The sequence below is a fragment of the Diceros bicornis genome, chromosome 34 (assembly GCF_020826845.1).
Source record: "Diceros bicornis minor isolate mBicDic1 chromosome 34, mDicBic1.mat.cur, whole genome shotgun sequence".
Lineage (NCBI taxonomy): Eukaryota > Metazoa > Chordata > Mammalia > Perissodactyla > Rhinocerotidae > Diceros > Diceros bicornis.
The window spans coordinates 21,635,043-21,662,447 of NC_080773.1; the positions used below are offsets into that span (position 1 = coordinate 21,635,043).

Sequence of the window (27,405 nt, forward strand, 5' to 3'; positions counted from 1 at the left end):
TGGTTCTCTTAGTTTTCTCTGTCTTTATCATATGTGATTCTGTTCTGATTATTTAGTTAGTGGTTACCATGAGGTTTGTATAAAAAATCCCATTTTTTGATGGCCTCTTATTCTCTTAGACTAAGTTGATTCAATCCCTTTACTCTTCCCCTTCTAAGTTATTGTTATCACATCTTATTCCTTCTTGTGTTGTGAGTTTGTGTTTAACATGATGAGGTTATATTTATTCTTGGTGCTTACCTTCCCTTGACCTTTGGTTTTATAATTATGTGTCTACTAATCTATTCTGATAGAGACCTGCAATTTTTCTGGTTTTGTTGACCCATTTTCCTCCTTGTTCAAAACTGAATCCCTTTTCTCTTTTCTTCCTCAGGCATGAGGGCCTCCTTGAGCACTTCTTGTAGTGGGGGTCTTATGGCAATGAACTCCCTTAGCTTTTGTTTATCTGGGATAGTTATTATTTCTCCATCATATCTGAAGGATATGTTTGCTGGATAGAGTATTCTTGGCTGAAAGTTTTTGTCCTTCAGAATTTCGAATATGTCATTCCACTCTCTCCTAGCCTGTAAAGTTTCTATCAAGAAATCGGCTGAGACCCTAATGGTAAATCCTTTGTACGTTATTATTTTTGTCTAGCTGCCCTTAATAATTTTTCTTTGTCATTGACTTTTGCCAGCTTTACTACTATATGTCTTGGAGAGGGTCTCTACATGTTGACATATTTAGGAGATCTATTGATTTCATTCACTGGTATTTCCAGCTCCTTCCCCAGGTTTGGGAATTCTCAGCTATTATTTCTTTGAAAAAGTTCTCTGCTACGTTTTGTTTCTCTTCTCCCTCTGGAATACCTATAATCCTTATGTTGGATTTCCTACTTGAGTCAGATATGTCTCAGAGAGTTTCTTCATTTCTTTTTAGTCTTAGTTCTCTTTCCTCCTCCATCTGGAGCATTTCTGCATTGCTGTCCTCAATATTGCTAATTCTTTCCTCCATATTGTCATCCCCAATGCTTAAGGCTTCCAGATTTGCCTTTATCTCCTCTATTGTGTTTTTCATCTCTAAGATTTCTGGTTGGTTTTTCTTTATAGTTTCAATCTCTTTTGTGAAGAAACTCTTGATTTCATTGAATTGTCTATCTGTGTTTTCTTGTATTTCATTAAGCTTTTTTATGATGGCTATTTTGAATTCCCTGTCACTAAGGTTATACATGTCTGTGCTTTCTGGGTTGACTTCTGGGCACTTGTCATTATCCTTTTGGTCTGGAGATTTAATATATTTTGTATAGTGCCTGTTGGTGTTGGCTTATTTTTCCTCATAATGAAAATATATGGTTGCAGTTTCCTCTTGCCACCACTGGGTGGGCATCAAGGGCTGTGTATTCTGGCCTGCCTTGATCCGCAGGTGCTCTGCTCGGCCCCTGGCTGAGCTGAGGTATGGCTGAGCTGAAGCACAACTGATCTGAAGCATGGCTGAGTGGAGGCTGCTGGGGGTGAAGTGTTGGAACAGCTGGAGCTGGAATGTGGGAACAGCTGGGACTGGAGCGCAGCTAGGCTGAAGCAGCTGTGGTTCGGGTGTGGGTGGGTTGAAGCAGCTGCAGCTGAAGCACGGCTGGGCTGAAGAAGCAGGGACTGGAGTGTGGCTAGGCGGAAGTTGCGGGCACCAAGTCAACTGGAGCCTGACTGCAACCAAACCAAAGCAGCTGGAGCCAGGGGGCCAAAGGAGCTGGGACCAGGGCATGGTCAAGCTGATGAAGCTGGGGCCCAGGCACAATCGAGCCAAAGGAGCTGGGGCCATGGTGCGGAGGACGCAGGGCAGCTTGGGCTGTGGTGTGGTGGGGCCTGAGCTGCCGCTGCGTCAGGTATGGGGGCGCAGCCATGCTGTGGCACTCGTGGGACCAGGGTGCATGGGGGCCGCTGCCTCTGGGGGCGGTGCTGACGTGAAGCGCTGCTGTGCTGAAGCACAGTGTGGGCGGGCCTGGTGGTGGAGTGGCGCTTACTTTCACCTCCCAGATCTCAGAAGTCTCTTGCCTCGCTGCCCCTCTCTGCTCTCCTGAGGGGCTAGCTTGTCAAAAGTACCCTCGCAGCAGTTCCTCTCCCTGTATAGATGGATTCCCCTCAGGCTGTGAGGGGTCTTGGAGAGCGCCGATTTTCACGCAGTGAGCAGCCCCTCTGCCCTCTCTGAGACCCGTGTGGTCTCAGTCTCTGGGTCACAGTCCTTGGGGAAGGAAGGGAGCTCCTCTTACCTCCTTCCACTTCCTCTGGGGATTCTAGCACCTCAGTCCTTGGGTGTACGGCTGCCTGTGTGCCTCAGACGTCCCCTGTGTTGTGTGAATAGCTTCTGTTGGAATATGAATGTCCTTTTTGTTGTGTCTCAGAGGGGGACAGTAAATGGGAGAAGCTCACTCCGCCATGATGCTGACATCACTCCCCAATTAAATTTTTTTTAGTAAAAAATACAAGTGGAAACTCTCCAGCACACATGACAGAGAAGCACCCCACATACAGGAGTAATCTTGCCTCCGAATGTGAATGGAGAATTTCCAATCAGATACTAGACAAAGGTGGAAGATCTACGATGTGTGGATGCTGCAATGACTGAGTGTCCCTTTCCTTGGGGACAGGTCTCTGCAGTGGCCACATTGTGCACAGGCCCAGGTGACCTTCACTCTGACCACCATGTGGTCTGTGCGAAGAAAGTTTCCAACTCCCTCTCCCAGAGGGACATAGAAACACAACGAGCAGTGAACTGTAGTGCTGAGGAACACAGGCAGCTGATGACCTAGAAGATTTCACCCAAAATCCTCTTGAGTCATTAGGTAACCTTGGCTGTTTGTTAACCTAAGTCCCACTACTGGAATTTCAGTGTATTCCACTGGAAACCCCAGGGACATCGTATATTTTGTGAGACAGAACACTACTAATACAGAACCTCAGTAATTTTTAAAGAGCAGACATAGTGGGAAGTTACACCCATAGAAGTTGCCCCTGGCCTGAAAATGACCAACAGGAACAGTGTGGTCCCTGTCCCTGCAGGAGGGGAGGCTCTGGGGGAAATGAGGATGCAGGAGACGCAGAGCAAGAGAAGCAGAGGCCAGGGCTGGGGAGAATGTGTTGTCCAAGACAACACACCTGACTCCTATCCTCACAGGTTTCACAATCCGGACTGAGGGATAGATCTATTGCAATCAATCTATATTTGTGTAAAGTACTAGAAGTTTTTTCTTTTCTTTTCTTTTCTTTTGTGTGGAAATAGAAAATGACCATTGGATGTAGGTGGATGCTGTGTCCAGGAAGGTCCTATGGAGAAGGGGACATTGATACAGAAGCATCCTTGGTGTGACACAGGAGGGAGAGAATTTCAGTCAAGAGGAACAGCAGGTGCAAAGGCCCAGAAGCAGAGAGCAGATGATCACATGGTGGGACAGAGAGAGGCACTGAGACGTGGGTGAGGTGAGGACAGTCAAGAGATGTGTGGAGTCAGGGGGTTCAATCTCTCAGGGCTGAAGACCTGGAAGGACAATAATAATACCTCTGAGCACTTGTTGGTGCCTGGCCCTGTTCTCAGTACTTTATATACATCCATCCTTTCCATCTTTTCTAAAATCCCATGAGTCTGAGACTATAAAGATCCCTTCCTGATGACCAGGGAAACTGAGGCACACACAGTAAAAGAAGTGACACAAATTCACCCAGATCACCCTGTTAGTCCCTGGCAGAGCTGGGATTTGAAACCAGGATATGTGTGCAGTCAGAGTCAGAACTTGACTCCTACAGTCTTCTGTGATCGGTGACTGTGACCATGGCAACAGTGGGGCTGGTCCCTGGAGTGGACATCTAGGTGGTACCAGACTTAGAACTGTTCCATGGCTTCTGAACCCTCCACACGCATTCTCAAAGTTTTCCCCCTTTTCTCAAGCCCTGGACAGAGGATTTCTAGCACCCAGTCCTTTTTATCAAACACCCCCTGAATACAGAACCACCCACCATCTTATTAATCACTTAAAATGATTTTTAGGTGATGTCACCGTTTTTTTCCTAAAATGTCACAGTTTTCTTCTAAAAAGTCCTGGAAGAGCCGTCTTTCCTGCTGCTCCCAGAACCACAAACTCTAGGTCAGAGAAAGTCAGTCTTTCCATAGTGAACTTGTATAGCTGTCCCTAATCTCACTATTATCAAATAGAAAGTATCCCAGAAAATCATATATCTTTTGCTATAAAAAAGTGAAACTATATTTAGAACTCTGTCATGAAAAACTGAGCATTCACAAGACCTCAAGGAGAATCAATAAAGAAGTGAATGAATGCAGAGCGACTTCCTAGGTTAAGACTGAAGTTTGGAGGCAGAGGATCACAGCTGACCCAGCACAGAGTCTACACAGGGTCTGAGTTGGAATTTCTGTCCTGTGTGAACCTGAGGCTGTGAAAGACCTTTTGTACGATGGTTCTGGCAATGTGGATGGACAAGCAACTTTGTCATCCAAACACTGACCACCTAAAAGTGGAGCCAGTAGTGGACAGTCTTGACTGGTGAAAAGCACCTCACTCTTTGCATGTCTTCTGACCTCCACAGTCTCTTGACCTTACGTGAAATCTCATCTGCTTCCTAGCTCACCAATGGAGACACATGGTCAGGACCAAGGACAGAGCCCCGTTCATCCTGGGGCAGGTGACACCTCATTGGGTGAGGATGGAGGCAACTGAGAAGTCTCCCCACTAAGGTGCAGAGGCCCCAGGAAATGTCTAACGAACATGCCCTGGGTTGTCAGAGTAAGATCTGAGTGAGAATCTGAATAAGTGCCGATTGGGCTGAAATCAGGGAGCTCTGCTGGGACCTCAAGGTCTATCACCCCACATTAAACTCATGTGTTGTTTGCTGGTGCTGCAGAATTAACTACCCCCATTGTCACCAGCATGAAACAACCACTATACGAATGCTGGTCTACAGGTCATGTGTGTGGTTTGCTGATCTGGGCCAGGCTCAGTTGCCCTTGGAAGGGGTCACCTACACGTCTGCACTTAGCTGGTGGGTGGGCTGAGTGCTGGCTCATCTATAAAGAACTCATTCACGTGTCCTCAGTTGCCTGGCAGTAGGCTTTTTGGGATGTCCTCAGCTGGGAGAATAGGGCTCTCCTCCATGTGGTCTCTCACCGTCCAACAGGCTGGCCAGAGAGCGTCCACGTTATTTCAGTTTGCTGATAGAGGAAATGGAAGCCCCAAGGTCCCTTGAGTGAAGTCTACCCTTGGAACTGGCACATGACACTCCAGTTGTCCTCTGGGCCACAAAATCACCAAGACAGCTGTGATTCAAGGAGGCGGGGTGATGGGCAGCAAATCTTGATGGGAAGAGATGCAAAGGCACCTGGCAATGGATGTGAATAAGGAGGCAAATAATCAGAACCATATCTGCAATCAGCCTATCACAGAACCTTCCCAGCCCTCTAGTGCCGAGGCTCACAACATTGACCACGCTCCCTGCTGATTCCCCACACCCTCTCCTGCAGTCCAAGCAGCCTTGCAACAAGCCTCTCCCCATTTCTACAACACCAGATCCCAAACAAGTCAGAGTTCAGAGTTTCCTGCTCCCTCTCAAGACCACTTGGCCCCACTAGCCAATACATAGTGATGTTTGGGGTGGAGGGGAGGGTTTGGGACTCTCATGACGCAGGAATTATTTGGCTCCAAAGGAGGTTTGAATTTGAGGAGACCAGAAAGGCATAAGGCCTAAGGGATTCTAGAAAATCATGGTTTTTGGATTTAGTACCATAAGGGGGAGAAGAAATGTCAGAGGACAAGCCTTGAGACTCTGACTTTCCCTCAGAAGAAGGGGGTGACTATCCAGGGCCCTCCTGGAGTCAGCATTGGGGGAGGGGGGTACCGAAGAACACTGGGGATAGTTGAGCTCTCAAGCAAGGACCATTTCAGTTTGGGTCACTCATTTTGCACCATCCCCGCACCTCCAGCATTTCCAGTGGGCTAGAACAGAACACGGAAGAGGAAGAGGCTCATTTTTCTGAGGCTTGTCCAGAAAGACCCAATTCAAGGAATCCCGGAGACACCTTTCTTTCCTTTCCAAATTTGACATAAAATTGCTTTTGAAATAAAATTAAGTGGGGAGAAAACAGTCTTCACTGCTCTCACAATTTTGAAGGTGCCCTATGTGCAGACACTACAGAGTCCTGCACCCAGACACAGTTGGGTGTGACCAGGGAAGGACAAACCCAGGGAGGGAGGCTCAGTGCAGGGCTGGGGAGGTGGATGTGGGTCCCACTTCAAGCCGCTCCTCCCCAGAATTTCCCTCCCCAGAGGGGATTTGATTCAGGTGTGGCTGGATTTGAACCATCCTTGCATCCTAGCGATAAATCCCACTTGATCATGGTGTATGACACTTTAAACGTGCTGTGAATTCAGTTTGCACGTATTTCGTGGAGAATTTTTTCATCAACATTCATCAGAGACATTGGCCTGTAGTTTTCTTTTCTTGTAGTGTCCTCATGTGGCTTTCCTCTCAGGGTAATGCTGGCCTCGTAAAATGAGTTTGGGAATGTTCCCTCCTCTTCAATTTTCTGGAAGAGTTAGAGAAGAGTTGGCATTAATTCTTCTTTACATGTTTGGTAGAATTCACCAGTGAAGCCATCTGGTCCTGGGCTTTTCTTTGTTGGGAGGCTTTTGATTACTGATTCAATCTCCTCACTTGTTATTTGTCTGGTCAGTATTTCTATTTCTTCCTGATTCAGTCTTGGTAGGTTGTATGTTTCTAGAAATTTATCCATTTCTTCTAGGTTATCTAATTTGTTGGTGTATAATTGTTCATGGTAGTCTCTTATGGTCCTCTGTATTTCTGTGATATCAGTTATAATGTCTCCTCTTTCATTTCTGATTTCATTTATGAGTCGTCTCTCGTTTTTTCGAAGTTAGTCTAGCCAAAGATTTGTCAAAGTTGTTTATATTTTAAGAAAAACAGGCATTAGTTTCGTTGAGCTTTTCTATTGTTTTCTGGTCTCTATTTTATTTGTTTCTGCTCTGATCTTTATTATTTTCTTCCTTCTGCTGATGTTGGGCTTAGTTTCTTCCTCTTTTTCTGGTTCCTTGAGGTGTGGGAACAGGCTAAAGTTAGCTTGTTTATTTGAGATCTTTCTGCTTCTGAAGGGTCTTGATAGGACCTCATTTTGAGATCTCTGGTTGGAGTGTTCTTCCAGTCTGAATAGTGTTTTTATTTTTCTAGCTGTGAGACATGGATCCAAGGTTGAATACCCTGTAATTTGACATCAGTGTTAGCAATGAGCAAAACAGTAAAAGGTACTTTCCATTGAGGTTCAAGGTTACTTTTCCAATGATGATGTTTCCAAAATACCTGATCTCCTACTTGCTAATTCTGTAAAGGCTGATCGGGGAGCTGGAGGGGAAAGGCGGTGGACTTTTTGATTTTAGGACTGTGTGCATTTAATTAATCCCTGACAGTATCTGAGGATGTCAGACTGGGTGAAATTGGAATTCTCTGTTAGCCAGGATGAGTGGGGCATTCTCATAAGTCCTCCTGTAGTGATTTCAAAGGGAGACAGTCTATGAGTTGATAGGGGAGAGGGTCTCAGAGTCATAAGAGTGATGGGCAACACCTGTGGCCATGGTAAGTCCAGTTCTTCAGACAGTGTAGCCAGCTTGGACTGGAGGATCCCGTTGGCTCTTTCCACAGTGCCTGATGGTTGAGGATGGCGAGGGCAGTGAAGTCTTTGACTAAGGCATGTTGCCCTTGTGATTTCCTGTGTAATTTTGCCACTGAAATGTGATCCTCCCTCACTAGAAATGGTAGGGCGGATTCCCCACATGGGGAAGATTTGTTCTAGAAAATCCTTGGCAACTGAGGTTGCTGAGGTATTTCGGCAGGGGAAGGCCTCTAACTGTTTAGCAATCACGCATGTGAGAGTGAGCACGTGTTGGCAGACTCGTGCCCTCGGTGATTAGATGAGGTCTATTAGGGGGTGAAGGAAGGGTCCAAGGGCCACTGCTTCCCTTCCTTGCCCCACCTTTACAGTTTTCCCAAGTTTATGTTTCTGAAAGAGGAGGCAAGTGGCAACCCCTCGGTTCAGATGAAAGCTTAAAGGTCCAAACCATCGTTGGTCAGATCGAGCCCACATTTTGTTCTTCCTGTGATGAGTCATGTGGTGTAGACTGTACACAGTGACTATGGAGTAGACTAGGGCTCTACCCAGTGGCCTTGTGACAATAATATTATAGAATTTATAATATCATTTAATCATGGTGTCAAAGGCGCATTTGTAGTGCACCCATCATAGCACTGTGTAACTTTTACACCTTGTCTCAAAACGTTTCCCACCATCCTCCCCGGTTTGGGGCAGACATCCCAGCAGTCAACGCTAGATGGCAGTAGGAGACAAGTCAAAGATTGGAGTGAGGCTCAAACTCTACAGTGCGCAGACGCCCCCAGCAGAACTCGCGCGCGCGCAGCTGCGGCAGCGTGGGCTGCTGTTTCTACTGCTGTCACCTTATTGGTGTCAGTATTCAGTGGCTGCGGCCACTATCCCCGCCAAGATACTTGGGGCGCTGCTGAGTTCGTGGCTCGGGAGCCCCTTTCATGGGACGGGGATCCTCTTGAATGATTTCTGTTGGCGGCCCCGCAGCCACGTCAGTTCGCGGTCCAGAGGTGGTGATGCGGGTCATTTCTGGGGTCCTGGCGTGGATTCTGCAATGCAGCCCTGCCACCGAGTTGGACAGACCCCCGTCCCTGTACTAAAGCTCCTATTACTTATAGTAGTTGGAGTGCTTTTTTTTCTGAAGGTTTTGCTGCTGAGGCTGCTGCAGAGCATGTGAAGCAGGGAGGGATTTGGCCTGACCATCAGGGGTTGGCATGCACTGGCCTGTTGCATGGAGCAGGGACCAGCCTGCAGGCCTGAAGTCCACAGGTGGAGCAAAGAGCCCACCCCACCCACTCAGACATTGGAGGAAGGCCCTGTGGCACTGGGGCGGCACAGCCCTCCTCCTCAGGGATACCCCACATACCTGACATTCTTCCTAAAAATGGGGAGTTCCACCAAATTCCTGCCTGTTCCCCGGGAGGGGCTCCCTGTGACCAGATATAAATAACACCCAGACGCTGACAGGAGGAATAGTCAGCCAATTTATTCCTGGGAAAAAGCAGAAGCCAGTGGGGAATCCGGCAAGAGCAGAAAATGCCAGTGTCCTCCAGGGTTTCCCATCCAGGAGCCCAGCTCTGCCAGCCCCGACCAGGAGCCGTTGGAACGTGGACCCAGGTCTTCTTAAGGGGAGACTGAGAACAGAGCCTGTTGTCCTTCCTGGAGGCGTTGGACCAGGGGGGTTCAGAGGCCCCTGGGCTGGGATTCAGGAGTCCTGGGCTCTGCTCCAGCCTGTGTCACTGACCCGCAGTAGGACCTTGGGTCAGTGTCTTGCTTGGATCCAGGGAACAGGATGAGAGAATAAAACAAATGACTGTTGGGGATCTTAGACTTACTGCCAAGAGAGCCAGAACCTTCTTTAGCCATCAGGGTAAGCAGAGTCCCAACACTGAATGACGGCTTCAACCAGCACAGGCCAGGTCCTGCCTCACGATCCAGGATCTCACACAGAAGGCAGAGCTGTCCCCAGACAGTGAGGTCCCACAGTGTCTCTCAGTGGCTGGACACTCCACTGGTCAGGACCCAGTGAATTAGTGGCTCTGTGTCCACGCATCTCAGGAGCAGCCACAGCCCTCCCATCAGCACAGACCCCCCTGCCCTGTCCTGATCTTCCTCTACCTTCCTGCCCTTTGCTCACTCAGTTCCCTTGAGAGACGTGGCTGCAACCCTGCCCTGGGGCATATGCTTTCTCCCTCACCCTAGCTGGTGTCCAGGCATCTACTGTCACACAGATTTTGTCAGAGGCAACCAGGCCTGTGTCCTGGCCTACCCGGAGCCATCCCAGAAAATGAACGGAATCAAAGTCGTGAGAGATGAGCCCAACTGGAAAACATGATGAGGCAGCTGAGTCTGTAGCAGTCAGCAAAGAGCGGACAAGCCCTTCCCTGGAGCGCCCCTATTCATGAGTTTACTGAGCAATAGACAAGTAGTACATCATTACGTGGCCTCCAACATTCTGGAAGCAAAGTTTCTGTAAGCAAGATTTGACAAGATTCTGCGCAGCATATACTAATCCCTTTCTTAATCTATATTTTTCAATTAAAAAAATAACGTAGTTTATGACCAACTCAAGTGAGTCTATAACCTGTTAAAATGATGCAATCCACAGTCTGCGAAACACTGCTCTGCTGTGCAGCTGCAAGAGAAGGGAGGCCAGAACACAGGGGAGATGTGGGGCTGGGAGGGGAGCTGCTGTCCCCCTGCCCCATGGGAGAAAGGGGACATTTGGGACTCTGGTAATTGCGCAAGGATTTCTGCTATGGCAGGATCTTCTCTGGTCTGCTACTCCAGGCTCAACTCTCCTGTCCACCCTCCTCAAAGCTCACAGATACAGGGATGTTCACAGACACAAATCTCAACTCTCCTCCCCTGGTTGGGACCCGGCCATGGTGCCCAGTGCACTGCAGATGAAGTCCTGAGTCCTCCCCGAGGCTCAGAAGGGACTGACCCTGCCACCCCCCTCCAGCCCCCTCTCTCTGCCCTGCCCTCCACCCTCTCTTAGCTCAGACATTCCTTCCTCCAGGAAGCTCTCCTTGAACTCCCGAGACAAGTGATGACCCCTCTCTCAGGCTCCCACAGCTCTTGGGTTTTCTGAACCCAAACCTGACCTCCCTGAGCCATCATGGTCTGAGGACAGTCTGTGACCCCCAATGATGGGACAGGAACTGCTACTGAGTCATCACTGTGTCCTCAGGGTCATGTAGCAGAGGGCTGGGCACACAGCTCATCCTCAGCTACTATTTAATGCCAGGCCCTTCACTGTGTCATTTCTGTTAGACCAAAAGACAATAGGTCAGCTGGGCCTGGTTGTCTCCATTTCAAAGGGAAGGAAACTGAGGCTTGGAGAGGCAAACTCACTTCCCCAGTTTCACTCTGGGAAGCCCGGCATGCGGGCACCAGCGCCCACCCCGACACAACCTCAGAGCTGGGCTGTGATGACACCCCTGTCCCCAACTGGGAGAGACCAGCACTTGCACCGAGGACACCCCTGAGCTGACCTGGATGTTTCCCTGAATCCCCACATCTGCTGGGTCTGGACACTGAGGCGGTTCCCCCCTCACAGTAAAGGACACGCTCCGTTCCTCTTTTACTGGGTCCTCGCACTGGTTTCTGTCTGGGACGGGTGCATGTCATGGAGGAGCTGAGTCTGGGCCTGGGCTCCAGGTGGAGGGGAGTCTGGGGAGCGAGTGCAGAGGCTCCCGCAGGGGAGCACAGACGCAGAAGGCAGGATCTTTCCAAACAGGGAGGGGGTAGAGGGACACAGCTGCTGACATGAGGGAGAGGTCGCCCTTTCCAGGCCCTGTGGAGAAACTTGTCCATGCACGGGTGGTCTCTGTGACCCTGAGGGGTGGAGTCCTGCAGGATCTGGGCGAGGTGTCTCCCCGTCCTGATGGCACGGGGTGACCTGGACCCACAGAACTGACCCTACAGTGTCCCTCAGGGAAGGGGATCCTTCACCTTCTGTCTTCATATCCAGACCCCAAGACGGCTCTTCTCAGGGGAAATTCCATCCATCTCCCTCTGAACACCCACGTTAAGGATAAAGCCTTTAGATCGTACTGATGGTGGTGGAATTTCTCCTACAGAACTTCACAGACGAGTAATATTGACAATGACCTTGACCACAACAACCAAACTCAAATGGATTATCTTACCATTCTCTCTCTCTCTTTCATGAACTCAGTGAAAATTGTGACTTCTGAGTGTTCTGCTCCCCACGCCTCCCCCGTGTCTGACACAAAGCCTGGGGCACACGAGGTGCTAAGTGGACAGGTGCTCCTGAGGAAATGACCATCACTGGAGAGACAGAGAAGGAGGTGGGGAGAGCGCCCTGGGGGCTGTGGGTCCCAGGGGTCCTCCAGGGCCTTGTTCATGTTCATTCAGGAGCCACCTCAGCGTCCTCCCCACACATTCCCCTGTTCCTCAATCTTGTTCAACTTGGAATTTTCCATTGTGTAAAACTAGTCTCTCACCTGAATGCTGTGAGCTGCCCTTTAGTGAGCCCTGGGCTGGGGTTGTGAGTTCAGGGAGCTGACAGGCCCCCCGGGAGGATGTGAGGGGTTAGGATTCCAGGGGAGTGGGAATGAGGCCATCATGCTGGGCATGAGAGGGAGACATTTGGGGGAGAGGTTTGTGGCGGGGCACCTGCTCCTGCCCCAGGGCCCAGCGTGTCTCTGCAGGCCAGGCAGGGGATCTGATGACATCACCAGGTTTTCAGGAGAAATAAAAGCAGCTGCTGAGATCTGCTGATCCCCTCTCCACTCCACTGCAGGCGCCCAGAGCCATGGCTCCCCGATGCTGAATCCTGGGTAAGGAGGACCCACCCCAATTCCCACGAAGCCCATCTCCAGTCTCAGCCACCACCCCATCCTTACCTCAACATAATCCTCCTCCCTGGCCCCATGCCCTACAAATGTCTCCATCATAGCCATACCCATTCCACATCCCAAGATCAGCCCCATCCACATCCCTGATTCAATTTCCAAACTCACACCCAATACCATACATGTCCTGTGTTCCCACTCCAAATCTAATCTTCTACATTACTTTTTAATCTATGTTTTTTTCTTTTCTTGCTGGGAAAAATTCACCATGAGGTAACCTCTGTTGTCAATCTCCCTCTCTCTCATTTTTCTCCTCCCCAAAGCCCCAGTACACAGTTGTGTGTTCTAGGTGTAAGTCCTTCTAGCTCTTCTATGTGAGTAGCCTCCACAGCATGGCTACTGTCAGAGGAGTGATGTGGTTCTGCGCCCAGGAACTGAACCCAGGCCACCAAAGCAGAGCAAGCTGAACTTTAACTGCTAGGCCATCAGGGCTGCCTCGTAATCTTCTACATTTTAGTGTCAGTCAGATATGTAAGACAACACCAGTGTCAGCTCAGCCCCGTTATGGCCTGACTGTATCTGAGCCTCCTGCTCAGAACTCCTCCCACCCAGGAAATATTCACACTTTCCAGAACCCTAAACCCATTTCCTCCAAGAGTCCTGTCTGTATCCCCTCACCTTCCACAGGCCCATAATCCCAAGACACCTGGACACAGGTGACTGGATTCCACCCTGGACTGCTCCTAGCCTTTCCCTGTGCCTCCTACAGGACAGACACCCCCTCAGACCTTCCCCTACCCCAGGTGGGGCTCCCCGAGGTGGACCCCTGGCTGCCGCAGCATCCCCACCTCATCCCTCTGCCCTCCTACAGCTGTCTGGGCCGCTCTCTGCATCCTCTGCTCACACGGAGCCCCAGGTGAGCCCAGGAGGGACACTCAGGGGTGGGGTGAGGCTCCCAGAGGGCACCAGGCTGGGAGCCCCTGCCCTGGTGCCTGGTCACACCAGCTCCAGCTCTTCCAGCGTCGCCCGTGGGCGCTCACCTGATGCTGTCTCAGCCGCACGTGACCTGTGGGGACATGTTCCACGACCTCTTGCAGCACTGTTGCTGTGACGACGCTGTGGTGCCTGTGGGCAGGATACGGAAGTGTGGCAACTGCACCTTCACGGTCTGCTTCGAGCAGTGCTGCCCCCAGTCACTTAGACCCCAGGAGTCCTTCCTGGTGAAGCTGAAAGGCCAGAGTTGTTCCTGGGCCCCGTCCCCGGATGACAGGGTTTGTCACAGGTGAGGTCCTGTCCCCTCCATGGGATTGGGGGCTGCCGGGGAGCAGGAGGGTCTGGATGCCTCTTCTGTTCCTAATGCGGCCCCCTGGCCCTGTCACCTGCTCCACTCCATCTACCTCTCCCTTTTCTCTCCTGGTTTCTCTCCCTTTGTGTTTATTTCTCTCAGCCTCTTTGCTGCCCTTCTTGTGTCTCTCTTTTCTACTCTCTGCTCATGTACTGTCCGTCCCTCCATCTCTGTCCACCCCTCTCTTGCTCACTCTCTCTCTCTGTCTCTCTCTTCAGTGTCAGCTGACAGAGGACCCGATGACCAGATGACTGCTGGATTCTGCTTCCTGGATCAGCCTGGGAAGAGGGGCCAGGTGTGGACTTAGATCTGGGACGTGGAGTGGGTATTTGGGGACAGGAGATACTCAGACTCAATCCTCCCTTCTCATTCTTTCTCCTCTTTAACACTCAGCCTGAATCTGTCCTAAGTAGGGTGACTGGTACCCTCTAGGATCTCTGAATAATAAATCTTGTTCCTCAAAGTTCCCTGATGGTGTTGCTGAGGTGCGTCCTGTGATCGTAATAAGAACCACAAGGGCCGGTCCAGCTACAGCATTGGCTCTGGCTGCGGAAATGTCTGTGGGACTCAGCACAAGTAATACGGACCCAGGCGAGTGTGTCAGGCACTCCTGCCCTGCAGCATCACTATCAATAGGCTGAGACCCACACAACACCCGTTCACCAGTTGGTAGACATTTGGGTTGTTTCCCATTTGCGGCTATTATGAATAATTCTGCTGAGTATTCTTGTATAAGTGGGTGTCAAGAGGTATTTCATTATAGGTTTTATTTGCATTTCCCTAATGACTAAATGTTGATTATCTTGTCATGGGTTTTTTGGCTATGTGTACGTTATCTTTGGAGAAATGTCTGTAAATTCCTTATCCATTTTTTAATTGGTTATTTGGCTTTTTATTGTTGACTGGTAAGAGTTTTTGTGTTGTGTTGTTTTTGATGAGGAAGATTCACCTTGAGCTAACATCTGTGCCAGTCTTTCTCTGTTTTATACGTGGGACGCCACCACAGCATGGCTGATGAGTGGAGTACGTCTGTGCACGGGATCCGAACATGCAAACCTGGGACACTGAAGCAAAGTGCATGGAACTTTATCTACTTGGCCACGAGGCCAGTCCTAGTAAGAGTTTTTATTATATTTTAGATACAGTTCCCTCATCAAGTATAGGATTTGCAAATATTTTCTTTCATTTTGATGACTTTTCACTCTCTTGATGGTGTTCTTTGAAGTACAAAGTTTTTAATTTTAATGAAGTCCAATTTATCTATTGCTCTATGGTTTTGGTGTGTTCTAACGAACCATTGCCTATCTCCAGGTCATGAAGATTTAATCCCACGGTTCTTCTATGAGTTTTATAGTTTTAGCTCTTACCTTTATTTCTTTGATCCATTTTGGGTTAATTTTTAACATGATGTGATGTAAAAGTCCACCTCGTTGTTTTGCATGTGGATATCCAGTTGTAGAAAACACTATTCTTTCCTCTACTGAATTGTCATGGCTCCCGGGAATCAATTAACCATAAAAGTAAGAGTTTATTCTTGGCGTCTCAATTATATTCCATGGAAATGTATGTCTACCCTTATGCCAGTGCCACACTGTCCTGATTATTGCAGTGTTGGAGAAGAGGGAGAATCCCCCTCCGCCCTTTTCTTTTAGGTTCTTAAGGCTGACCAAATAATTAAAAGACAGGTTATCAGGAGAAAATAATACCAAGTTTAATAACATGTATACATGGAAGAAACCAGGGAAACTGAGTTTCTCAACAATGGCAGAGATTCTCATCTTAAATCGTATCTTCAGCTAAAGACAAAGGAGGATGTTGGGGGTGCAGGGGGAGGCAGCTATGGGGGATTACCGGAAATCACAGCAATCAAGGGTATGCAGATTTAAGTCTTCTCCTTCCGTACTGATAAGAGTGTCCAGAGATAAGGTCATCTCCGCTCTTCCCAGTACAGAGTGCGAGATATCTTTACAAATCTAAATGTTTGGTAAACAGAACTTTGACAATAATGGGCTTAGTGAGGACCCTGTCCATACCCAGAGTTAAATTCCTTTAGGCAGTTAGTGGTGGAGGTCAAATGTCCATCAGAGAAAATAATCAAGATAAAGAGATATATTTCAGGGTGGACAATTTTGATCTCCCACAATAGTTTAGTCATGAGTTTGGAAACCAGGAGGTGCAAGTCCTCCGTGTATTTCCTTGTTTGTCAAGATTGTGTTGGCTATTCTGGGCACCTAGCTTATCATGAATTTTATGTTCTGGTTGTCAATTTCTGCAAAAAGAGGGGTTGGGTTTTTGTAAGGATAATGTTGAATCTTTAGATCTATTTGGGAGAGATTGCCATCTAAACAAGAACAAATTTTCTAAGGGAGGGAGCGTGTGGGCTCTCTTACAGGTCTGCCCATGTCCAGCAGAAATGGGAGGTGAGGGACTGAAGCTGTCAGTGTCTAGCATCAAAAATGGAGTCTTTCTCTTTATACACGGAGATGGAAGGTAGTACTTGCAAATGGCTTCTTGGAGCCTCGAGGAAGGTGCAGGGACAGGATTTGAACTCAGGACTGTTGACTCCAAAGCTTCATTGCTATCAATTTGTGGCTCTCAGAGCCTGGCCTGGCCCCCGCTGCTCTCCCATCAGCACAGCCTCCTAGACGCCCATCCTGTCCTAATCTCCCTCCTCTTTCCTGCCCCAGGGCCTGATTTAGCTGCCCTGAGAGACCAGGATCCTCCCACATCAGAGCTGGGAACCCCAACCCTGCCCTGGGGAACATGCTTACCTCTTGCAGCCTGACCTCACACCGCTTTTTGGCAGAGACAATCATGCCTGGGGCCCAGCCCACCTGCAGCCTCCCCAGGAAATGCCTGGGATGGAGGTTGTAAGAGCTGAACTATTTTCTTGGGAAGACTTGACTGTAAGTCAGTGGCTCTTAGCTAATGAGCCCATGAGCCTTGGCCCAAAGCCTTCTCCATTCCCGAGTTCACTAACCATTTTTCTGTGACTCACTGTGAAATGACAAAGTGGTTGTTTGTTAGCACTAAGTATGGGGTGGTTTGTTAGACAGCAGGAGGTAACTGAGGCACCTTCCAGGTGTTATTATCAACGTCTCTTCAGTCCACTGCTCCTTCCCCAGGCTGGCATCAAGGCCTGGCATACACCAAGGGCTCCATTGTGGTCTGTGTCAATGTGGCTTCCAACCGTGACAGTGTCCTTGCACCTGACAATTGTGGGAGGGTCTCGTCTCTGGTCAGTTTTCAGGTGGCGGTCTTCCTAAATTCTGAGCTGCCTATCATCCTCCACCCTCTAAAGGGAGTGGAGACGTATCACGTACATTTAGGGAGCAATTATGTACTAAGTGCTGTTCAAAGCCCATTCACCTTGAATCCTTTAATTCTCACATCAGCCCTGTGAGGTAGGTACTACATGATCTGGTTTTTCTTTTGAGGAAGATTGGCCCTGAGCTAACATCTGTGCCAATCTTCCTCTATTTTGTATGTGGGACAGCGCCATAGCATGGCTTGACAAGTGGGGTGTAGGTCTGCACTGAGTAATCCAAATCCATGACCCCGGGCTGCCAAAGCAGAGCATGTGAACTCAACCACCATGCCACTGTGCTGGCCCCATGATCCCTGTTTTATAGAGGCGGAAACAGAGGCATGAGGAGGTCACTCACTCCTCTGGGATCCAGACGAGAGGCCTCTCTGCAAAGCCTGCTCTTCCCCAGGACCCTGCCCTCAGAGGGGTCCAACAGGTCTCCTGGGGGCTGAGGGACTCCGTGTCCTGTGGTATTTTGCCGAGTCTCAAGCCAGCCCCATTCCACATCAGACAATGTCGTCTCCCTCAGTCTGTGGTGCTGGGCCCGGCCTCCTGCCCCCAGCCCTGTTCGTGGTTCCCCTTTCTCTTTTCCATTTTCCCATTTGTATTAGGTTGCTAGGGAAGCCATAACACAATACCACAGGCTGGGTGACTTAAACAACAGAAATTTATTTCCTTACAGTTCTGGAGGCTGCAAGTCCAAATTGAGTACCAACAGGGCTGGTTTAACCTAAAGCCTCTCTCCTTGGCACTGTATTCTTCGGAATCAATATCCACATTAGGTCCAGACAGGGGCGTGTGGGAATTGAATGGAGGTGGTTAATTCCAGTTATAAGATAGATAAGTGCTGGGGGTGTAACGTACAACAGGATGACTACAGTGAACATGCTGCATGGGGTATTTGAAGGTTGGTAAGAGAGTAAGTAGATCCAAAGAGTTCTCATCATGAGGAAAAAACTGTTTTTCTTTTTTTGGTATGTATGTGAGATGATGGATGTTAACCAAGCTTATTGTGGTAATCATTTCATGATATATCTAAGTAGAATCATTATGCTGTACACCTTAAATTTATACAATGCTCTGGGTCAATTATATCTCAATAAAAGCAAAAAAAGTAAAAAGAAAAAAACAAAAAACCCAAATTAAATCCAGACATTCAATCAGTTGACATGTCTATTAAACACCTTTTAGTCTGTCTGACACCAAACTACTTAATCTCACATTCGTGTGCCCGATGTGCAGTAAGCCAATCACTGAGACACTGGTGCTTGGAGATGGAGAAAGGTTTATTCAAATTGGCCAAAACGAGAAGGCGGGGAGGATAGGTTCCCTCAAATTCACCTGAACAAGAGAAGAAAGCAGGGGCTTTTGTAGAGCTAAGGGGCTTGGCAGGAGGAGTTTCAGAGAAACAAAGGGGAATCCATGTTTCACTCCCAATAAACCCTTGGACAATCTGACTTCTGGGCATCTGAGGGCTGGTTATCTGGTGAGCATAACTTCCTTGAAGGCATTCTCTTTCTTCTGTAAAACAAGCTCATAAATCCTTGTGACCCTTGAGTCACCCCTCAGGTTAAACAAGAAAACAGAAAATTGACAAGATTAACTTCTTTTCATAACAAGGTGGAAAGGTAATCTTACTGAGTATTTACAGTAACCCTCAGGTACATGGCTTCAATCCCCATCGTCTTTTTTCCTTTCCTCATTCTTGTAGGAAGGGAGGTGTCAATCATTCTGGCTACTTCCTCTGGAAAGGGGGTGAAGATGGGGAAACTGAGGAATGAAAATTTTCAACCTTAGATTGAAAACACTTGGACATTGGATTATATTTTGCATTATTAAAATTTTTGCACCTTGTTCAACAGTTTTAGTACAACATTTGAAAGCACATTTTATCATCATATATCAAATCAGAAGAATAAGAACTGTAGACAACTCAAATTTTAATAGTTCCTGAAGAATAGATCTAATCCCTTGTGGAATCCAAGAGAACAGGCCTAAAAACCAGTCTAGACAATATAAACAAAAATTATCAAGGGGTCCTCATGGTCATGCACTGAATAAGTTTTGGGATGACATATCCAACTTCTGGAAAGATTACTTGCCTTTGCCAACATCTGAGAAATTCTAATAATCCAACTGTCTTTCTAGGCTTGGGAGTCAAAGTCAATGAGGAAGCATAACAGCCAGTTACAGATAGAAAACAGAAACCTCAAAGACAATTTACAGAACTAGAATCTAATATCCACAAGTGTGTATTATCGTTTCTACTGAAACATAACTTTTCTCTTTGAAATCACCCTCTATTTTTTTTACCAAAGATAACCAAATTAAGACTAATTGGTTGGTGTGGCCCAATTATTTACATAAGTACAGCAAGAATAGCAATTGATCATATAGATTCTTTTAAATCTACTTTGCTGCAACTTTTTATAAGGAATCTCAGAAAAAACTTTAAAGGCCTCTCAAGGCCAGGAAAGCCAATCCAAAGACTTGTTATCAGACTCCCTCTGCAAAACCCATAGATTTGAGTGATTTCCTCTCTTCTCTTGTGATTCCCCAAAATATCCTGAAGTTCTTTGCACCTGCCAGGGAAGTGACCTTCTTTACTCACCTCGTAAGGTTGCTGGGAACCCTATAAGCGAGATACCAGACCAGTATTTCCAAGGGGCTTTATTTCATAAAGTCAATCTTTCTCCCTTAGCCATCTGGTCAAATCAGAGTCTATCCATGTTTCTCTCAAATGTGACATCCAGTCACACCTTGGTAATATTACCAATGTTTCCAATTGCAACCCATTACAAGGAGAACAGATTCTTATTGAACTTATGCAAATAACTATATTGCCATGAGAATAAGAATATTCACTCACTAAGAATTTCTAAATTTGGGAGGGATCAGGTAGGGAGAAAAAGATAAATGTTTCAATTCTGCTTACAAAGATATAATTTGCAAACTGCTATAAGCCATACTTAGCTTAAGAGAAAAGAGAAAAAGGTTTCTTAAATCTGAAAAAACAAAACATTAAAAAATTGGCAATATTTCAAATGAAAGTCATAAAAATTATAGTCATCGTCATCAGTTCAGTTAGTCCCATAACTATCTTTTGTTAGCAGTTTCATGAAGTCATCAGTTTTTCCCTTAGAGTTCTGTAATTTCTCACTCAGTTCAGTTTCATGATCTGAAAGTTCATCAGAAACTTGTATTCTAGAGTAAGTGTCAGAGTCCTTTCCCCGAATCTCTCTGAAAATGAGGACATGCCTATTTCAATCAAACCGACAAACTTAAACAAGCTTTAATTTGCCAAAGCTCACTTACTTTAAACAGTTAAAAAGAGCTCTTAATGTTCGCTATAATCAGCAGATAGAAAAACATCTCACACTGTATGGGCTCAGGCAACCCTATTGACTTCCTTTAGTACGTTTAATTAACATTGTCTGAGGGGCAGATTTATATGCTGTTTTACAATATCAATACTGGGGGAATGTTTCCCCCAGTGAGACACAATGTCCATCCCCACAATACAATTTATAACACAATCATGCCAGAGCTGTAATCACTCAATTCCACCAACTCTTATACCTCCAATCATAGCTTTCATTAGGACTACACCCACACGTCTTATAATATTAGGTAGGGGAGGCATTCTCACCCAGACATAATGTCAATTTTCAAAACACACTCAAGCAAAGTTGATATAATCTCTTTATATAAAATTATCTCAAACATTCCAACCTTTATAATCTTATCAATTCTTATACGTTTACATTTTTTCAATTTAATTGCAGCCTGAGTCAGTCTTAAGGCTAGTCATTATTTTTTTTTTGTATTTCCTTTTTAATTTGGTCTTTTCATAGGTACCAAGAAAACAATTATGATGAGAGCTCTCTAAAAATTTATCCAATTTAGAGGTTTTTCCAATTTAAGGATCCATGATCTGGCAGTTTTCTCGAGAGTCTTAAGAACATTGTGGCCATGTGATGTTATAACAGAATATGTCCTTTTTCCTTTTCATGGGCTTGTAGCTAAAAGTCTCCAAATTTTGGAGAATATAACCGAGGGGGCTAGAGGTAGGGGTTAATTTAGTGTGCTTCATAGCTGACTTACACACAAGACCAATGCACCCACGCAAAGATAAAATCCGACGCCTGACAAATGCAAAATCAAAAGCAGACCCAAGTCCAATGCATTTCTCCACTCCAAGTAAGCATTTCGCTGAGGCTGGCTGACACCAGCAGGAAGAATGGAGCAGCAGGGGAAGGCCCCTGGGCAAAGAAGCCCGGGCAGCTGCTGGGGGCCACTGATCACTCGAACCCTCACCAGGAGACCGGCCAGCCACAGGCATGAGACTCCTGGTGGCTCACCAAAATTAATACCGAACCTCTTAATCTCAAGTTTGTGTGCCTGATGTGCAGTCACCCAATCACTGAGAAATCAGTGCTTGGAGGTGGGGAAAGGTTTATTCGAATTGGCCAAAACAAGAAGGTGGGAGGATAAGTTCTCTCAAATCTACCTTAACAAGAGAAGAAAGCAGGGGGTTTTATGGAGCTAAGGGGCTTGGGAGGTGGAGTTTCAGAGAAACAAAGGGGTCACTCCTGATGAGCCCTTGGGAAATCTGACTTTTGGACATCAACGGCAGCTGGGGGCTGGTTATCTGGTAACTTCCTTGAAGGCATTCTCCTTCTTCTGTAAAACAAGCTCATGAATCCTTGCGACCCTTGAGTCCCCCCTCAGGTTAAACAAGAAAACAGCAAATTGACAAGATTAACTCCTTCTCATAACAGAGTGGAAAGGTAATCATATTAAATACATACAGTAACCCTCAGGTACCCTCTCCATGTTTTTTTTTGTTCGTTTGTTTCCTGACAGTTTATTTGGTGAAGGAATAAGGTAGTTTTTCCTGTAGTTTTCCACAAAAAATGTGCCTTCACCAAGGACCTGTCCACCATGTGGTTGAACTTGATTCTCTGTTTCCGGTCAATTGCCTCCTGTTTCCAGTAAATCGATGATGGAGTGACATCAAGGGTCTTTCCACCAGGAAGTGCACAACATCAAGCTGTCTCTCCAGTGGCCATGTGGCAGCCGTGGATGGTTACGGCTGAGATCCATTCATTCATTAGGCTCACAAAGTGGTAATAATGTCACTCTGCCTTTGTTTTTCTATCTTTATTATTTGGACTACTTCTATACAAAAAAAAAACCTCTCTTTCTCAACTAAGTGAATATCTTGAGGTCCAGTTCTTATGTGAATTGGAAAGGCAGGATAAATGGTTGGGTCTTTATCTTTTTTGTTTTTTAGCCAGTTTTCGTAATACACACCTCATCTCCCTCATCCTGGAAGCAGGAAGATGGCTTGTCTATTCTTTTCCTGTTCCTGGGTAAGAAATGTTAAAAAACAAAATTCAACTGAGTAAATTTTAAAGATCTTACTGGCTTCATTCAAAGATTCATGAACCGGGCAGTATCCTGTCTAGCCTATAGAAAGGATCTCCGAAGAGCTGTCCAAGGCAAGAGATTTTAGGGCAGAAGGGAGCAGGAACAAGGAAGTTATGTTAGGCAAAAAGGCAGCTTGGTTATTGCAAGGTCACCTTCCTTTAGGGGATGGCTGGGGTCTATCAGGGAGATGACCTGACTAGTGCTGAGCAGATTCCTGGTTGAGGCGTTTAAGATTCCATTTCTGGGAGAGCTGAAACTGTCACTGAGTGAAATCTTGTTTTGGTGATGACGTGGGACTTAGCATAAGGGACTCCGTTTAGGGCCTGTTGCCTTGTTTTTAGCAGGAAGAGAGCTGTCTCCACTCACCACCCAGAAAAGAATCAGATCCGTCCTCCTCTCTGTCCCATGTGCTTCTCACCTGGGCTCTCGCATCCTCTGTGTGCTTCCTCGTCTAGGCTTCGACCACCACCAAACACAGCACAGCAGCGACAGTGGACACAGCGAGAGGAGCCGCAGCAGGAGCAGCCGCACAGGAAGCCCTCTGACCTTGAGTGCCTGGAGGTCACCATGAAATGGGCTTCAGTTATACCCAGTGGGCCCTTCTTCACACAAGGATCCTATACCAACTCTGCCTCCAGCTCCCTGGACCCCGAGGGCTCCCCCAGCTCCTCACCAGAGACTGCAGGGACCGTGGTGTTCAGCCCGCAGTGTCCCACGTGGCAGGTGAACACCTGCTCCTCTCCGGGCAGGATCCGAGTGTCCACCCAGGTCTGGTAGGTCCCGTCCCCACTGGGCAGGCTGACCCCAGGCCCAAAGTTGCCTTGCTGCATGGGCTCCCCATCCCGAAGCCAGGTCAGGGTGGCACCCCGAGGATAGAAGCTAAAAGCCCAGCACCTCAGGAGGACCTTGCCCAGCAGGTTCTTACTCCAGGTCACAGTCACTGACGGGGGATCTGGGGGGAGACAAAGCAGAGTTGAGCAAGGCCAAGGAGGCTCCCTCCTTCCACTGCAGGGAAACCAAGAGCAGGAACCAGCCAGCCCTTCGAAATGACCCGTGCACATTCACCCCCAGCCACTCCTAAAGGGTGGCTACGTCCCCAGTGGAGAGAGGACTGTGGGAGGCTCCCACGCTGCTCCAACAGCCCCAGGACTCTCCGAGGGGGTCCGGCCCTCGGCCACCTGGATAGCCTGAGAGAAGACGAACTCCCTGCTCTCAGCGGCCATCGGATCCACTGAGGATGCTCAGCAGACGGTTTTGAAGAATTTGTAGGTACTGATGGGACAAAGGGGCTGCTCTGCTCTACAGGGAGTGAGAATCCTGCCTCGGTGATGTACCTCCTTCCTTCCCAACAGAATCGGTTTCACATGCTCCGGGGGGATGGAGGGACTGTCCACAAGGACGGCCAGCTGGCGCAGCCCGATTCTTTCGTACTGGGCCTCACCTTCCTCTGGAGACCTCTGGTTGATTATAGGTATTTTCATCCACACACCCCCTGCCCACACACACACAGTATCTACTCTTTCATTTTATTTTATGTCACAAGACTTAGATGAGGAGGAAACTTTAAAGTGGACTTTTCTAAAAGTGAAAGCAGAACAGCAGTGGAATGACCCTGGTAATAGGATTCTGGGTGGTTTGCCTTTGAACATGTGACCCTTGCTCCAGAGCTGGAATATTTTGTTCTATCTTGGCTTCCAACGAGGTTGGCTTCATCCTAGGGCCTCCGCCAAGGAGTTCAAACCTAGATGTCTCTCCCCGTCAAGTCAACATCCCAGAGAATGAGGGTCTTGGAGAGAAAAGGTTTCCCTCTCCTGCCTGCCTGGGGCTTGAGGTCTGAGATCTGGGCCCACATTTGAGGGCCCTCCACTTCTCCAGCTGATTGACCAGCAATGCGTTCAGAGGAGACCCTTCACCCACCCACATGGGTGTGCTTCTCCGACAATTCAGTCACAACTCAGCAACTAGCCTAAGGCCAGTGCAGGACAGCCACTCAGAGAACAAGAGGAAAGTTCTCTTCCTTGTAGGAACCAGGCGTAGACTCAGTGGGTGGACCCTCCCGCCCAGGTCAGTACCTGTATGCTCCAGGAGGCCCCTCCAGGAGGCCAGGTATCTCCAGAGTTGGGCAGGACAAGTCACACACAGGAAATCCTTAACCAGATCAGCCCTGGGGCCTTGGGTCTCCCAGAGCTTCTTGATGTGCTGGGCTGAAGGCGCGGCCAACGTCCAAGTGAGGGTCTGTGAGTCGAAGGTGAGGAAGTCCTGCCCTTTGTAGCCCAAGCGCCAGAAGCCTCTGGTGCTGTCTCCCTGGAGCTCACAGCCCAATGTGGCCTGGAGGGAGTGAAGGCCTGGCCCACCCCACGCAGTGACCCGTCACCTCACTGTCCCAGAACCTCTCCACCCAACAGGACTCCCACCCAGAGGGGTTATGTCGTCTCCTCCACCCACATCTGAGGAACCTGGTGCAGTCTCAGTGGGGCCTCACCTCTCTGTGCAATTCCAGCCTTGCTGTGCCCTCCCCTCCCCCAGCTGCAAGATAAACAGAGCAGGGACCAGACGCAGACCCACATGCCAATGGCTCTGCCCCCACTCACCCGCACCCTGGCCCTGCTGGCCCATGACCTCTGTCAGCATCTGTCTGAGCTGCCGCTCCTTCTCCTTCAGGTCCTTGGTCTCTCTCTCCCAGGTCTCAGGTCCCAAGTCCGTTTGGATCCCTAGACCAAGGGGCTCTGCCTTGTGGCTCTTGCCGTCATAGCGCAAGAAAACCTCATCATCAAAGTACCCCAGGGCCAGGAACTGGGGCTTCCCAGGCCTGTCCAGGGACAGGGCCATGAGGTCGTAGCGGAGAGTGTGGGTTCCTGAGGGAGGAGGACACGTGGGTGATTCACATGGCCAAGTTCCATGTTTCTAACAGCTGCCTCTGTCTTGAGTTACTTGAATCAGGCTATTGTGTCCTGACCCATCCCAGAGGGGAGTGCAAGGAACCAAGCAGAGTGTTTTGTGATGGACAGGATGAGAGCAATAGACGGTCCAGCAAAAAGATTAGGGTGGAAAGAGATTAGAGAGGCGTTAAGATGTGGAAGAGAAAGCAGGAGTATATTTGGGCAGAGAGAGAAGCAGAAATGACTGAGATCACAGCTGCACAAGGCAGGGGACTAGGAGCCTCCGACAGGCAGAAGGGAAATTTCCCACGGTCTTCTACACCCAGAAGAGAAGAACTGCCAGGCTCTCAGCTGAAACCTGTGAAGGCCACAGCGCCAGTTACGGAATCCTACTAGAACTGTGACCTCGTGCTGAACCAGGTCGATCCTGAGTGAATTGAGGTCATAAGGCCCTTGTATCTACTGAAGTGAGGGAAAGAATCAACCTTTCCTGGGCGGCAAATAACATCAACTGAAGCCAAGACGGGTGTAATGTAGGTAACGGCCAGGAGTCAATGTGAATTTGTTGACCTCTAAAGAGTCAGGAATACAATACTGGTAATCAAGAAATGGAGAAGATCCCAGAGAATTGGAGCCGACCTGCAACGATCCCAATGTTGGCATTAGCAGAAAAACATTTTAATATTAACATGTTTAAGAAAATAGAAGAAAATGAACAAAATATTTGGAAGAATATTTCACCAGAGAACTGAAATATATAAAAATAAAATGTTAATTCTAGAAATGAAATACACAATATCTGAAGTTGTGAACTCATTGGATGGGATCTGCAGCAGATTACACAGAGAAAAACAGGATTAGTGAGCTGGACCACGGGAAAATGTAATATACAAAAACAGAAGCTTAGAGAAATATGAATGGAGAAAAGGGGAAAGCTAAGCATAAGTGACATGTGCGATCCTCTCATCTGTATCACTGGAGTTTCAGGAGAGAAGAGAGAAAATGCAACCCTGGCATTATTCAAAGAGATAATAGCCAAGAATTGTCCAGAACAGATGAAAGGTAATCACCAGGTTCAGGAAGCTCTCAGCTTTAAGCAGGATAAACAGAAACAAAGCCACCTGAGAACATCATGGTCAAGATATTGAACAGTCGAGACAGAGAGAAACATTGAAAATAAAAACACCTAGAGAAAATAAGACATATTACTTTTAGGGAGCATTTTATAAGACCATCAGAGCTGACTTCTGAACAGAAATGATGGAAAGCAGAACACAATGAAACGACATCTTCCAAGTGCTGAAATAAAATCATTACCAACTTACAAATCCATACCAGGAAAAATACTATACTGGAAGGAAGTCAAAATAAAGATGGTTTAAGAAAAAAAAATGTGCACAGTCACTGATATCAGGCCTGCACTAAAGGAAAAGCCAATGGGAGCTCCTCAGGCAGAGGAGATATTATCCCAGAACAAAAGAAGCAAACGCAGGCAGGAAGCCCAAAGACCAACTCTGTGAGTAGATCCAAGGAATATTGAAGGAACAGAAGCATCATTTTCATGTTCTGTGGAATTTAAAGTGTATGTACAACTAAAGTTTATGACAACAATAATGTGAGAGTTTGGGGGGCTGGGAAATGGAGTTTAAAGGTCTAGCAATATCTGGGAATTGTTAAAAGTCATAATTAGTACTTGACTACAATACTAATACATATTATAATCTCTAAAATGACCACTGTGAGAAGAGTAAGAGATGTACAATTAACAAATTAATAGAAGAAAAAAATGGAGTATTGAGAAAGCTAGATATCCAAAAGAAGGAAAGAAAAGGAGAAAAAAACGAACAAATAGATTGGCTGAAGAGAAGATATAGAGCGAGATGGTATATATAAACCCAAACATAACAGTAATTACATTAACGTGAATGGACTAAAAACTCCATGTGAAAGAATAAGGTTATCAGATAGGCT

At 47.5% G+C, this 27,405-nt stretch overlaps 1 protein-coding gene and 1 pseudogene across 1 annotated transcript in view; one reads left to right on the forward strand and one right to left on the reverse strand.

Annotated features, from left to right (window-relative positions):
* The first annotated feature begins 12,430 nt into the window (after positions 1 to 12,430).
* On the forward strand, positions 12,431 to 14,066 carry LOC131397623 (insulin growth factor-like family member 1; annotated as a pseudogene).
* A 7,911-nt stretch (positions 14,067 to 21,977) lies between these two features.
* The window catches only part of LOC131397624 (MHC class I-like protein MILL1), a 48,955-nt gene continuing 43,527 nt past the window's right edge, over positions 21,978 to 27,405 (reverse strand). Inside the window, exons 4-6 of the mRNA XM_058530717.1 lie at positions 23,229 to 23,507; positions 22,974 to 23,110; positions 21,978 to 22,493 (exon numbers count right to left, since the gene is read on the reverse strand). Of these exons, the coding sequence (XP_058386700.1) occupies positions 23,007 to 23,110; positions 23,229 to 23,507 (383 nt within the window). The 3' untranslated portion in view covers positions 21,978 to 22,493; positions 22,974 to 23,006. The remainder of the gene's footprint in view (positions 22,494 to 22,973; positions 23,111 to 23,228; positions 23,508 to 27,405) is intronic.